Source organism: Argentina silus (genome assembly GCF_951799395.1).
Source record: "Argentina silus genome assembly, chromosome: 7".
In the NCBI taxonomy this organism is placed as follows: domain Eukaryota; kingdom Metazoa; phylum Chordata; class Actinopteri; order Argentiniformes; family Argentinidae; genus Argentina; species Argentina silus.
Window position 1 is genome coordinate 11969879 of NC_139661.1, and position 15212 is coordinate 11985090.

At 45.7% G+C, this 15212-nt stretch overlaps 1 protein-coding gene across 1 annotated transcript in view; it reads right to left on the bottom strand.

Moving 5' to 3' along the window:
* Positions 1-12261, bottom strand: part of emid1 (EMI domain containing 1) — a gene marked incomplete at its 5' end in the record, with an annotated part of 47694 nt that extends 35433 nt beyond the window's left edge. Inside the window, 3 exons of the mRNA XM_083673766.1 lie at positions 5503-5606; positions 5873-5986; positions 12083-12261. Coding sequence (XP_083529892.1) covers positions 5503-5606; positions 5873-5986; positions 12083-12261 — 397 coding nt within the window. The remainder of the gene's footprint in view (positions 1-5502; positions 5607-5872; positions 5987-12082) is intronic.
* Positions 12262-15212: the final 2951 nt, after the last annotated feature.

A 15212-nucleotide genomic window follows, 5' to 3' on the forward strand; every position in this document is an offset into this window, starting at 1 on the left:
ATGACATTGTTCACTATGTAGAGCAGAGACACCTAAAGAGTACAGAGAGTAAAGTTTTCCTTTCTTTTCCTCACACTCTCTCCATCTCCCTCTCCCTCTCTAACTCTCTGGTCCCCCATTGATAGTCCTTCTCCCTGCAGGGCCCTGGGTTGCACAGTTCCTTTGGGTTTATGGGTCACTCAGCTCACAGGTCCAGTTAAACTGCAGGGTGAGAGGAAATGCCTTTGCTTTATTGGGGACAGAGGAGTGGAGTGGCTGCCATGAGCAAGTGTGTGTGTGTGTGTGTGTGTGTGTGTGTGTGTGTGTGTGTGTGTGTGTGTGTGTGTGTGTGTGTGTGTGTGTGTGTGTGTGTGTGTGTGTGTGTGTCTACTTCCCCTGAGGAGTACGGATGCAGGTCAGGGAAATGAGAAATAAACTGACCTGCACGCACAAGAGGGAATTTCAACACTGACATTAGAGGATTTCCTCCAAAGTATACTTCGAAATAGTTTAAAACAACCCCAGTACCATTTCCGTCCTAACACATGAAAAAACCCCAGATAAACAGAGGAGCGTGCAAGAGAAGCAGAGAGAAAAAACGTCCCTCTACTGTTTGGTTTAGTAATTTGGTGGCTGGATACACTAATAAATTGAATGGTGTCATATGTTAATTAATGGCTGTTGTGACAATTCCCCCCAGAGTGGTAAAGCGTAGGGTGAAGGGGGGGGGGGGCGGATGCTCCCGTCTCTAATCTCTTCTGGGGCCCTCGGCTCGCCTCAACTTCAGCTGCTTCCAATTTGGGCTCAGCACTTGTGCTGCTGTCGCTCGCCATTTACACGGCTATGAATCTCAGCAGCACAGGCCTGTCTGCATGCTGCAGTGCTAGGGGCATGCCTGTGTGTGTGTCTTTATATAGGCTGACTTTGTGGTTATGTGTGTAAATACTGTATGTGTTTCAGTCTGACTGTAAATGTGTGTGTGCACATTGTGTGGGTGTATGTGAACATTTGCTGTGTGCAGTGAATTGTGTTTTTGCGGGTGTGTGTGTGTGTCTGTGTGTGTGAGAGAGAGAGAGAGAGAGAGAGAGAGAGAGAGAGAGAGGGAGAGAGAGAGGGAATGTGGCAGTGGATTTATAAACTGTTAATGCAATTGAGGGGTCTGTGGGACTCCAGGTATATGACTGAGAAGAGAGAGAAGGGCCACTTCAATGACAGCTCTGCAAAATGGTGGCTTTATGTTAGGTCAGCATAATTTAGTTTTTGACAGCACTCCTTTGTGTGGTCCAAGCAGAGTGGGAGTGGGGGTCACCACTCAGAGAGAGAGGAACTGGTCTCATGCAGTCCCCTCCCTGACCTCACACTGGGGTCTTTCCACTTACAGCTACTAAAAACTACAGACATTAAAGCTGCTAATCATGCTGAACACCTGCATCCTTCATTATACAAATCCTCAACACCTCATTCTCCCACCCACACACACACTCATACAGAGACACACACACACCGGCACCCACGCACACCCACTCTTCCCTTGCTAATGGCAAGCTGCAGCCCGGTGATGTTTAAAGCAAGGAGCTTAGAGTGTAGGCCTCTGATAAGCCGTGCTGAGCTGTGAAAACACAGATTACATTTCTGCGGCTTATTGCAGACGCCGCGCCTCTGCCTCCCGGCCACGGCATAATTGCGTCCCAGAAACCGCGGCCTCCGCTTGGCTGCGAGACATGGCTTGATGGGGACCCCGCCGGCGGAGCTCCGACAGCCGTGCTAATTCAGCCAAACCTCCCCCCTAATGTTTCACTGTGCTACAGCCCCCCTCCTGATATAAGCTATGGTTCTGTTCCTTTCAAGTGCCTGCCTCAATAAATCATGTAACATCCATGATATCAACTGTCGTCTCTTAGTGTAATCCTCACAGAGTTAAGACTTTATCATAACCCATAACAGCAGGGAGGAGAGGGCAATAGTCCAACATCACACCTGAGGGACAAATAAAAAATATCACAGACTTCTATATTTGTATTCTCTTATAACAAAATTGCAATCTAAATGGTGTATAATTTGGATATTACTACAGGTATTTGATGTACTGTTGGGATAAGTTGGGATATCCCCACTGAGAACAAGAGTTTAGTTACTTGGAGAACCGAAGCGATCTGAGCATACATTATATCCCGGTTTTCTGGCAGGCTATGAAAGTGCCTCCATCTGCAAATACTTAGACCTTTTTTTCCCAAGCTCAATCAATGATAAAGGCCATTGTTCCAGGTCCTGGAGTAAGACAATATCTTCCAAACCTCATAGAAAACAATTAGGACCCAGTAATTACAGCACTGGTCTGGAATTTCAGCCAAGGGTTGAAATTGTGGTGGGGGCCTGAGAAACAGAGAGTGAACATGAGCAGTGTTAATGCTGTGTTATCTTACTCTACATTTACTCTGACAGAGGGTTTGTCTGTTATCAGCTTGTGTGTGATGTAATGTTTTGCTTTTGGAGCCCATGAGCTGGATGTGGTGGAGCCAACAGGCCAAAGATCCCACGAGAGCCTCTAATTGGACGAGAGTCTTTCAGGTGCCAGACTGACCTGGATCCCTCCAATAGGGTTTTTTCACTCATCCTGGGTCTCTGCACTCTGCTCCCGGGGTCATAAGGGTTTATGAAAACACATCATGGTCTTCAGCTAACAACAAGACAAGTTATCTCTGGGTCAGACAGAGCAGACGGGACCCATGTCAGCCACTCTGAGAGCAAGCAGTGGAGCAGCATGGGCAGACTGCAGGGGGGGACTACAGACTAACAGACCCCAGATGGGGCCACAGTATGTCAGAGGATGTAGACAGGGTGGTTGGACGAAAGGGAGAACAAGGTTTTCACATAGACCAGGAATGTGCATACAAGTGACGATCAAGTAATTTCTATCACTTTACAGACCTACTACACTACGGACCAGCGGACCACTCTGCTCTTTCCATCCTCTGTGAGAAGGATTGCTATCATTCAGCCTCACCTCCGTGGTCCCCCCTCCTAGTCATAAAGTCCCAGTCTCAGACTGCAGCTGGCCTATGCAGCGGTGAGGGGAGGGCTGCTGTAATGCAGACCAGCCCTGGGAGTCAGACACGGCCAGGGGCTAAGGGAGGTATGGTGGTGGTAGAGGTATGGGAGGGGAGTAAATCAGTGGATCATGCACATTTTCCACAGTCTGTGAGAGGCAGACAGCAGGCAGACAGAAAGGGGTTGAGGTGGGGGGCTGGACAGAGGGAGTCAGGGAAGGTATACCTGAAACTACCCTACCGCAAGCTGGAATTTTGAAAAGGTCCTTATTGTAGTCACAAATGGTCACAAATGGTCGAAAAAGCATGACTTCATGACCATGTAACTCAATAACATCACACAGGTGCTATAAACTCAGGAAGTGTATCCACTCAAAAACAGACACACAAAGCGACACACACAAACACACACACACACACACACACACACACACACACACACACACACACACACACAGACACACACAGACACACACACACACACACACACACACACACACACACACACATACAGACACACACACACAGATATTGGAGCTTGCACTCAATGAACCTGTGACTAAAGCTCTGACTTTCCTTGGCAACACCATGACAACAATTTAAGAGAGAAGACCATAAAGACCGTGCATATACTGTCCGATTTCCAGCCATCCCCGTGTCGCTGGTTTTTATTTCTCCTTAAAGCAGGGGATGGGGCAGTGCGGCAGTGGGGAGAGGTATCAGGTTCTGTGCTGGCAGGGGCCTTTCCTCACGAGGCAGGGGAGGCAGAGGCAGAACAAAGCGCTGGCGGCCCTGGATGCCATCCACCGTGCTGGAGCGCAGGGCCCTTTGAATGGGATCTGTCACTTCCACTCAACGCTGCCTGTGATCTGAGCCACCGGAACGACGCTCAGATAAGTGCCTAATCCCAGCATCCCTATAGAGCCCCCCTCCCTGCTGCTAGAACCAAAACACAGCCCTCCACGACAACTAGGGGGGAATCTCCCCTAGCACAGCTTAATTGTGTGTGTGTGTGTGTGTGTGTGTGTGTGTGTGTGTGCGTGCGTGAGTGTGTAGTATCTCGGCTGTCTGTTTAGTCTGTTTCTGTGTATGCATGTGTGGGGTTTCTGCAGTGTTGACACGTGTGTTTATACATGTGTGCAGGGTGTACTGGTGGGAAAAGTAGAGTAATTTCTCCCAAATTAGGCCCCATTACAACACACAGCAGGCCCTAGGGAGGCCTCAGAGTGGCTGTTAGCTCACCTAGGAGGAGTGGGCATACGGGGGAGGAAAACAGCACTCTCTTTTCAACACCACTGAGAACTGAACGCTCAACAAAGCAAAGAGTTATTATAATTGGTGTCACAAAGCCCTAAGATTTATGGTTACACCCACAGCGGCCCTGGGTCCCGGAGCAAGCACCCGCTCCACCGTCCCAGACTGCTGAGACAGGGGGCCACGGCCAGGGTAAATCAATTCAGGCTGGGTGGGAGGTGGGTGGGGGGGGAGTTAAGTAGGAGAGTGGGGGGTGGGTGGGGCAGGGAGCTACTGTAGTTTAAATGGTCGCGATAGCAATAACAGAGTGTTAGCATGGCACTTTAAGAGGATGACAACATACTTGCAGCTGGACCATAAAACTCAAAACCACACAAAATAATCGACCTACGTGCCTCAATGACTGTAGAATTGGACACATAAAAAACTAGAAGATTAATACACTGGAGGCTGTAGGCTGTACCGAAAGATGCTGATGTGAGCTTTCTTCAGATCATTTGAGAGGGAGTCTGTAGCTTGTTTTGATGCAGGAAAACAGTGTATCTTAGTGGAAATTACTGCTCTGTCAACATATTACTCATACATTAGTGCTGACACAGAGGAGGAGAACTTGGAATACAGGATAACACAGAGAGAAAAGTAGAGAGATGATGACAGAAAGCAATACAGAGAGATGATGGCGTACACTTGAGAACTTGAGATAAGTGAAAGAAAGAGAGAGAGAGGAAAGAGAGAATGAGAGTGAGTATGAAAATGGAAAGAAAGCAAGAGAGAGTGTGGAGAGGGAGGAAGTGGTGGGGAGAGCCAAGGCAGTCCTGGCAGCCACGTCATCGTCACGGTTTCTCCTGCCACGGCTGAGGAGCTGGCACAAAGCCAAACACAGAGGAAATCCACAGGATTCACAACCTCCACTGTTATCTGTTCTCCATCCTCACCAAAACGCCATGTCATCATCTTTCATTTCATGTGTTTTCATTTTTGAGCAATGCCAGTCAAGCAGAGGAGCAGAGAGAAAGTGAGAGGGAGATGAGAGACACAAAGAGAGAAGAGAAAGGCATTCTGGGATTCAAAGGCAACCTCAACTGAAGTACTGAATGAAGGATGACTGTTTACAGAGGATGACTGTTTGCAGAGGATGACTGTTTGCAGAGGATGACTGTTTACAGAGGATGACTGTTTACAGAGACGTGTTCCAGTGTGTGTTTGTCTGTTGCCCTCTTACCTTCCTCACAGGCAGTGCCGCTGAATCCTGGGCAGCACTTCCACTCCAGGGAGGTGATGGTGCGATACACCACCTTGTAGGAGGGCCTAACCACTGTCCGGTAGCTGGGGAACACACACAGACACACACAGACACACACACACACACACACACACACACACACACACACACACACACACATACACACACACACACACAAACGCGCACACACACATGCAAAAACACACACACACACACGCTGCTGTCACAAACACAGCGGGCAGGGACAACTGTGCTTGTATCATATCGCCAATGCACTGTAAATGTGATCAGTAGATGTGGTGTTTCACAGGGACAGGGTTCATTTTGGGGAAACAGGTCCCAGACTCACCTGCCACCTGTGCAGCCTTGTGGCCAACGACATGTCTGGTAAACACGCTGCAGGACTGTCCCATTCTGTACCTGGCATGTCACCGTCTTAGTCACCGTGTGGGGACACCAGTTCCTGAGAGAGAAAAATAATATATCCACAAAGCAGTTTGAGTTTAAAGTCAAAAGGGAGGATAGGAGCCACACCTGCTACAAAACTACAAGTCACAGGTGATCTACAGTTACTTGACTTAAACACCAAAACCCACTCTCTCTTTTTCTCTCTGTCTCTCTCTCTCACACACCCAGAAACACCCACACACACACACACACACACACACACACACACACACACACACACACACACACACACACACACACACACACACACACACACACACACACACACACAAACAAAGGGGAATTTAGCCATGCCATCGTACTTCATAAGCCTGTCTCTACCCATGGTTTTTGATCTTTTCCAATCCACCCCCCCTCTTTCTTTTGAAACTCCTTTATGGTGTTTACACGAGTTCAATCGGCCGTGAGACTTGAGGGAGTGCATTGTAGGCTGTGTTTACATTGTGGTGTCTCCCCCATCAATACACATCCGCTGGCTTTTTCTCTCCTTTGGTCTCAGGAGAGTCACTGAGGAGGGAATGGAGAGGGGAGCGTCTACACAGAGATTAGTGAGTTTTTAGACACAGGCTAATGCTGGGTCGCAGGCCCACTCCCTTTCCAAAACCACTCTTTCACAAGACGTTATCAGGATGTGCACAGGACGTGCTCTGCACAGCTGGAGGGGTTAGGGAGTGAGCTGCCATGCCAGGAAAACAGCTTATGTATAGGCCACAGGTCAAAATCTGATAGTAAGGACATTATTAATCTGAATGTTTATCTTACATTTACCTCACAGTTTTATATGAGGCCTCTAGAGGCACAATTCATTATGTTCACTACTTTAAAGAGCTCTTGTTATTTGTTTTGAGCTTTCTTTATGTTGTCAAAGCGAGAGGAAAGTGTCAGTGCTCTAGGGTCCCATTGTCGGACTGGATTAGCCTGGACCAAGTCTTGTCCATTTCAGTCCAAACTCAGACCAGATCTCACTGCTTGACTTTGCATTGTAGGGAGATATCTGATCCTGATTAGGAGAGTAGCATGGTATGGTTTCAATCACTGCATTATTGGTTGGAAGAAAATGCTAACAAGGGAAACAATGCTCATTGAAATCAGGGAAAAACCTTGCCATGGTATTCATTATACTTGTCCTACATAAATTGGGACCCTCTCATAGAGAGCCATTGGCAATACAGACCAGATGAGGAACAATTTAAGAAAAACTAAAAACCCAGTAAATCAACAATAAAGCCTGTAAAGGGTTTTCCAATGGGTTGGAAAAGGAATATAGATAGCATACTGAGGAGAGGTTTAACACTGAAAAAAGGCTATTGACTATTGTATCTGTATTGTATACTTCTCAACTTCTCTTCATCCCCTCAAGTCGGCAAACATAAATCAAGGAGACATGGAGTGGTACTTAGAGAAACCTAATGTATGGGAAACATACGGAGGCTATTAGAGCCAACATGTGTTAGCAGTCTTTTATTAACAGAGAAGTGTACACATACCCTGATTACCCTCATATGGCTGGGACTGTATAGAGAGGGTGGAACATGGAAAACAATTACCATACTTCTTATGTTTAGTATGTAGAGGAAACACGGGAACATAATTTTTGTGTGCTTCATAGCGATGCATTGTGTGCCATTCAGTTGCATTTGAAATATATGTCATGTGTTTGGATAAGTTGTTTGAACCAATAAGTGTATATCAATATATGAGACTGTGACTGTGACTGTGTGTGTGTGTGTGTGTGTGTGTGTGTGTGTGTGTGTGTGTGTGTGTGTGTGTGTGTGTGTGTGTGTGTACACTGTGTTGGACACTGCCAAGGGCCGATCACAAAAAAGATGTTTTGATGCCTGCACACATACCCTGTTAGAACCAGTTAAAAATATTAGAGCAATTTCCGAGGGATTAACATTCCGAATGCAGCTTCCCTGTTGTCGCAAGTACAAAGAGGAGGATGGGATGAAATTACACCTTCTAATGGTTATACTGTTTGTGAACAGGTCCTCCAATCCTGTCCTGACGTTTCCTCATATATCCATCTGCCAAGCTAAGAAAACAGCCTCTGTCCCATTCCCCCTTTTAACAAACTAGGGGAATGATTACTACCCCCACCCAGACAGCACTGCGGTCAGGTTAGGTTGTGGGGGATGAATAAAAGGCCCTGTCTCCTCCCCTCCTCTTAGCCTCTGGAACCAACAGATAAACATCAGAGTTCCCAGACTACATGGGGGAACTTCCACTCTTGAGCAGCTAAGCATGTCACCTGTGGGTAGCCAGGAGAGGTAGAGGGGGTCTTCACTCTGCAATTGTCTTTCCTCTTCTTCCACTTTTTTTTTTTTTACCACAAATTGATGGAGATTCATCTTATACAGTAACTGTGAACCATAGCTACTAACCTTGTATGAAGCACTGATTTAAACCCCTACAAAACCATGAGATGGATTCATCAGCAGATAATAGATAATGAGACCCTTTGTGAGAGAAATGGCCCACATCCTCTCCACTAAAAAGGCATGTCTGAGATTGATCCCAGCTTTCATCCACCCTCAGCCCAGGGGCTCATAAATAACTGTACCAGCTGAGCAGAGGTAACACCACTTAAGACCATTATCCCCATGTCAGTTCTACAGGGTCCTACCTCATCTGGAACCACTCCAGTCTTCACTTACAGTAGGCTTACACAGGGAAAGAGTCTACTTGCTAAGAGAGAAGGTAGTGTTTTAGAAATGGTGGCCGTTGTGCATCAAAGTGATACAGTCAGATGGAATGAATCTTAAATTAGTGATTGCATCTGTGTGTGTGTGTGTGTGTGTGTGTGTGTGTGTGTGTGTGTGTGTGTGTGTGTGTGTGTGTGTGTGTGCATGCCTGCTTCGCCTCACTCTCACAATCTCTCTCACAAAGTCCACACCTTCCCCAGGGTCGATGTGTCCCCTGAGCTACAAGGTGTGAAACCCAACAGCACCACACCATTTAACTGGCACTGGCACCAGGAAATCCCTCAGTGAGTATCAGGTCTCTCTGCAAACACCTCTCCCTCCCTCAGAATGCTGGGCCCAAAACCAAATAAATCATCAGAAATCACAAGCAGTCACACAGATCACAGCCAGTGTTTAGAGGGAAAATGTTTTGAAAGAAAGATCACAGCTTTGGCCCATGTGTTCGCCACCATCACTGATGCCAAGACAGTAAAACATAGGGGAAACAAAAGCGTGCAGCGCCCCAAATGAATAATGCTGATGGAGAGCTCATGAAACCGTTATGAAAAAGAAATGCTGCTGCTGTCCCCTCACTCCAGTGTGGCTGGGGACTTGCATAAAGGATGGGTCTTGAGCATGCAAATGTACTGTATATTGAGTTAGGTAATACGCTAAACCTCAGAGAGCCCGGGCCTCTGAGACTGAAGAACTGAGAGGATGGAGTCTCAAAGGGCGGGGAGAGGTTATGGTGAATAACGTCCAGGTGCACTCCCTGCTGCGCTTCCTGTAAGTCTCTTTCCCTCTCAATAACTCTTTGCCTTTGGGACATCCAACCCCCCTTCACCCTCCTCTGTCCTCCTCCACTCCCACATGGTGGGAGGAGGGTATAATACTCAAAAAATGAATCTTAGTGTGATAAAAATCTGAAGGAATTTCTCTAGATTTCTGGCTGTGGGAAAAATTCTTGAAGAGAACAAAGGACAAAAGACAGATGTGGCAAACAGCCAGAGGAGAGGAGCGAAGGAGACGGAGGAGGAGGTCATTTTACCATAGGGGTCACACAAGGAGGCTCCCTATGGGACAGACAAGGAGCAGAGGATTGTCCAATTAGGATGCACTGTGGCTCCCAGGACACAAGGATGAGGCAAGAGATAAATGTGGTGCAACAAAAGAGAGAGAGATACAATGACATTAATGAAGAGAAAAGGATCACACATTCCATGCAGCCTGTGAGAAAGACAGAGGGAGCTTGAAGTTGGAAGAAGTGAATACTTGAGGATATGCAGGAAATTTGAACAGAGAGATACTGTATATGAGGAGAATTGGATTTACAAAAGAGTGTTCTGAGTTGGATTGTATAACTAGAGGGGTATAGAAGGGCTGTTGACTGAGTGGCTAATAGGTGGACATTGTCCTGGGGGGTTCATCAGGGGACGTGATGAAAGAGTAGAGGGGGGCACAGCCCTCTAAGCAGACCCAGCCAGAGTGCTGTCCTTACCAGGTAAATGTCCCTGCTCTGGGTCAGTGAACTCCCAAAGAAAACACCTACAGATCATCAAAGCACCCAAATGAGGCTTTGAAGGGTTTGGCCAAGTGATTCTAAGTGATTCCCTGACAGTACCCTCATCCAGCTATGTGCAAGAGGAACATGTGTGGCTTGAACACCTGTATGCATGATTGTGTGTGTAGGGGGTTGGAAGTATGCACCTCTCTTTCATAACGGTTGTTCTAACTGTGTCTGTGTAGTGTCAAATCTAAAGTTAGGTTTGCCTGATGTCAGAGTACTTTCAAATATTAGACTGGATATTATCTATTTATGCCCAATGTTTATACACTTTTTAGTTCCTTCCTCTTTAACCAACATATCCACCATTAAATAAATGTTTATCATACTGTAGTACCTAACTACCTATCACACACACACATACACACACCCCTACCTCTCCACCCAAACCTTCAAACACCGGCAAACTGAGTAAACTGAGTAAATTGTAAACTCTTCTACTCTCCCAAAACAAGCCCAGATGCAAAGGAGTCCCAGCTGTATGTGTTGAGTAAACATGTCCACCAACCCACTGAGATAGAGGAGGCGGGGGGGTGAATCAGTAGACCAAGGCCAAGACCTCTCCAAACCACCTGGACACTTCCAACAGAGTCTTCAACCAAGAGGCGCATCCTCCCTCCACAGCCTCCCCGTCACACCCAACCTGAGAGGGTAAATATTTGTGTGACGCTTTGTGGGCTTTGTCCAGAAGGGAAGCACGGGGGCTGGTGTTTTCCCCTTTGTGTTTAGTTTGTGGGCTCTGCTCTCAGAGCCACCCTCATCAACAACTCTGCTGTCATACTGAATATTTGCCTCTGAGGAGAACAGGGAGGATCAGACAGTTGAAGGACAACAAGAGCCTCCAAAATTGTAAACTGAGATCAGGCCATTTCGCACCTTTTTTAACTGTTATTCATATTAATTATTTCATACATATTGTAAAAACCAAAGCACTGATCTTCATTCACAACCCGCTCAAGAAGCACCCCTCTGTTCATGAGAGCCCAAACAAGAGCCGGATTTATGGTGGCAGATCAGACGGCTAAAAGTTGGTGGTTTGTGTCTGTCTTAAGGATGCATGTGGGGATTAGTGGGAGAGCCTCTGAGGAGTCTGGTAAGATCCTGGACAGCTGAGAGACAGCAGATGTTGGAGGGTGCTGCCGGCCAAACAGAAAAGAGCTCAGAGAGAGCAGAGCTCTAACAGGAGTCAAAGAGCCACACAGTGAGACGGTGGGCATGCAAGGACAACAATGAGGATGGGAGTGCACAGCACGGTGGGCTGCCTGAACAGGAAAGAGGAAACCAAGTGTCAGGCAGACAATGAGAACTGCTAGATGGATAGGAATGGGAATAGCTCTGTATGCTACTAAATTGGTTGCATAAACAGGCAGATAACAAGAGAGGCTTTGAAGATGGATGGACATTGATAACAATGGATGGTTATCTGAATTATTTATAAACAATTCATGGACTTCGGTAATCATAGGTAGAGATATTAATCAAATGTATAGCTACCAAAAAGGCATATCAATTCATATTCAACAAAAACAATAGAAAGCTGTCAATAATTTATTTCGTTAACATCATTCTATGAAAAAGATTGGCAATCTTCATGAAGTGGGATGGATATAGATGGTCAGGTAGCATTAATAGCATACACTAATACAGTGAACAGCAGTTCAGAATAGACAGAGGATGCACCTCTGTATGTGCAACTCACCTTTATGTTTTCATGCAAAAGTGTGGACTAATAATAGGTTATCAATACATATCTGAAATTACATCAAAGAAAGTAGCTTAATTTTATTGTAATAAATTACATCTTAGCAAATAATAACGATAATTTAATACTACAATAGCCTACCTTTTTTGATAGACAGAGGTTTGAGACTGGTCGTGGTTGAGTTGAGTCTCAGTTGAATATTTGTAAAGCCCTGTTCTCCAAGTCCCGTGAGCCTCGGAGGTCAGCCACAGCAGCAACACAATCCAACGGAAACTTTTTCGGCAAAGCGCGGACACCGAGTCCCGTTGACACGATCCCATTTCCGTGGCGTCAAAAGAGCACAGCCTGAAAAGTTCCTAAAAAGCGTATCCCGTCGGGAAGCGGTGCCGGTAAGTGTGTCTCTGTCCAGTTCGGGAAAGATATGCGTCAAAAGCCACGTTGAGGGTTCACTGAGAAGCGCATCCCCACATCAACCAAACTGATATAAACAAATAATAATATATATATATATATATATAAATATATCACCACTTTAACTGGTTATTTTAAAAGATTGAAAACCCTGTTTGCCTTTGAAATGTCACAAAACAAAAGGTAAAATCAAAGTGACACACCGTTATGTCGCACGAACTCTTCACCGACTTCACTGAAAGTTCCCCAGCATGCCCAAATCTGTGGGCAGTGTTCCGCCAGAGACAAATCTAACGGAATTGGTACAGAATAGTGAATGCCCGCTCTCTCTTCACCATCAGTTCTACCTCCTTCGCCTGTGCATATTTCAAGCCGAGCCTCGCACAATGGGTAAGAAACTACTTTTATAGTCTCCTCTAGTCTTTTAAAACCACAGCCCGCTGAGTCTTGTACCCTGCCCATTCCCCGTTTCAACCTTTCACCGAGGACACGGCACGCTTGCAACACTGATTCTCTTTACGCATCTGTCGTGTCGTCATGATTGATCACCACTGAACTACCTCGGGGTGACTGATACTTTCTGAATTCACTGAAATTTCGAAATTCTTGGAATGCAGAGGGAATTCAAACAATTATTTTGAAATGAAGTGGAATGCACACTAATAAAAAAACAAGCTGACGTTAATACAATAAAATAAAAACATACTATTATAGACCATTATGGTTTTGCTAATTGCAACTCTATATTTATTATATATTGATTTAATCTTAAATCTATTGATTTAATTATTTTGCTGGACCATTGGGCTTAAACACCATTATGTCAGACACACATATGCACACAGCATAATCTGGTTTATGATCAATTTATAACAATATCATCACAGGTAGATGATCAGATGTATGGCTCCTTCATTTTATTCTTCCTCCTCTCCTAATCTTTGCCCTGCTCCAAGCCTTATTGTTGTCATTGTCAAACTACAGAATGTCTTTAAGTCGACTTGGTGTTGGGCAGTGTCCAGACAAACAGACAAACAGACAGAGAGCTGGGGAGTTGGGGTTTCAGTAACCTCTCTTGTGCCCATTGAAGGTGGGATCTGGAGTGTTTCTCTCCAAACAGCCTTTAACCACAGGGCTGTGGGCAGGCTCCAAGCTAAACACCTAGCACTGCAATCAGGAGGCTGGAGCCCAGCAATCTATATCTATACCTGTGACTAAACTTCTCAGGTCTCTTCATGGGCAACACTGTAGGTCCACCAGCCGCAGACATGCTGGAGAGGGAGAGAGTGCATGATTCATCCTGATACAAACTTAGTACAACTCAACAGAGAAACAGAGAGTTCAAATTCAAAGTAGATTTTTATGTATCTATACCTCTCCTCTAAGAAAACATGATATTGGCATTCTGTTCTTAGGGCACTCAGTATGTTGTGAGGTGGTTTGATTCGTGTCACTGCTGCATTGGAGATGGGATTAGGCAACCCTTAACCCTTAACTCTCAGGTGGCTAAGTCTACACAGTATGATACAGTATGGCATTAGTAGGGTAATGGTAGAGACCTGACATAGACAGGTATACACTGTAGCAGGACTCTCCTCCCAGCAGGCGGTTGGGAGCTAAGGTCTGAACTGCTCCCTCTGAGACCCACCTGCTCTCAATCACACCAAACGGAAACTGCTTGAGAAAGCTGGGAGGGGGGGATGGGGTGGTAAGTGATGTGTCAGTATTTTTTGTTTCAGGGCACCTTTGGCATTTTATGAAGCAGAAGGTGCAAATTGGTGCCAAGCAGGAACTGGAGAAGTTTAGGGTTAATGTAAATCCCTTCAGTCTCTGGCAGCTGAAAATAATCTTGGCCTCTGAAGGGGGATGTGGGGGTCGTTTTCATTGAGGAGTTTTTTCTCCTTTCTTGTCTTTTCACTCTTTTTCCTCCCCCTTTTTTCTTCTCTCCACTGTGCACTGAGCTCATTTACCTATTGTCTCTCTGGTTATGCATTACTGAAGTTCCTTTGAATAATTAGTTATGTGCGTTCAGACAAAAGTAGACCTTTCTTTCCGTTCTATTCTATGAGCGGCAACACAGACTTTTTACAACCTCCCCCCTGCCTGTGTATGCTCATAAAAGTGTCTCCCATTCCTCTCCACAGTCTGCTTCATGGCAGCGGTACCAGTGAAAGTTACCAGTGCTCACTGGCCTGTCCCACCCTCTCCTACTGTTTCCCCTTACTGTCATGACCGCAGTCACGCTACTCACTTTGGGATTATGCTATAGGCCTACATGTATGGGTGATTTAGAGCCAGCTAATTCCAGGCAGAACAGCCTATGCATGTGCTGTATATGTTGACCTCATGGTCACACCACTGCCCCTCTAACCCAGACCCAGACCACTGTCACAGTGCAGTGCTGGAGGAAGCCCAAACAGCTCACCTGTCCTGAACACCTGAGATTAGTCAATGTTGGTGAGGATCTGCTCATTCAGAGTAGCTTTAAAGCAGATAACAAAGACAAAGGTTATATTATTTGTTTACTTATTTGTTTAATACAATTATTTTCAAAAGTCCAGACGTTTGGCACTGTGCACTTTGGTCAATGTTTGACTCAGACATTTTCCACCGACTCCTGGTTCTCCCTATATGACAGCTATGATCCATTCTCAGCCTCCATAGGCCGAAAATATATGGACTAAAAATGGACTGAATTCCTTTTTAGACATTTGGATTATGTATGAAAAAAAAAAGAAATATGTTTGAATTCAAGTGCAAACACATGTAGTCAGCACATATACATCTGACCTGTATGATCGAATTCAGAACGTCAACATTAAATCTGTAGATAGGATAAAAATGTCCGCAGTCTGACGTA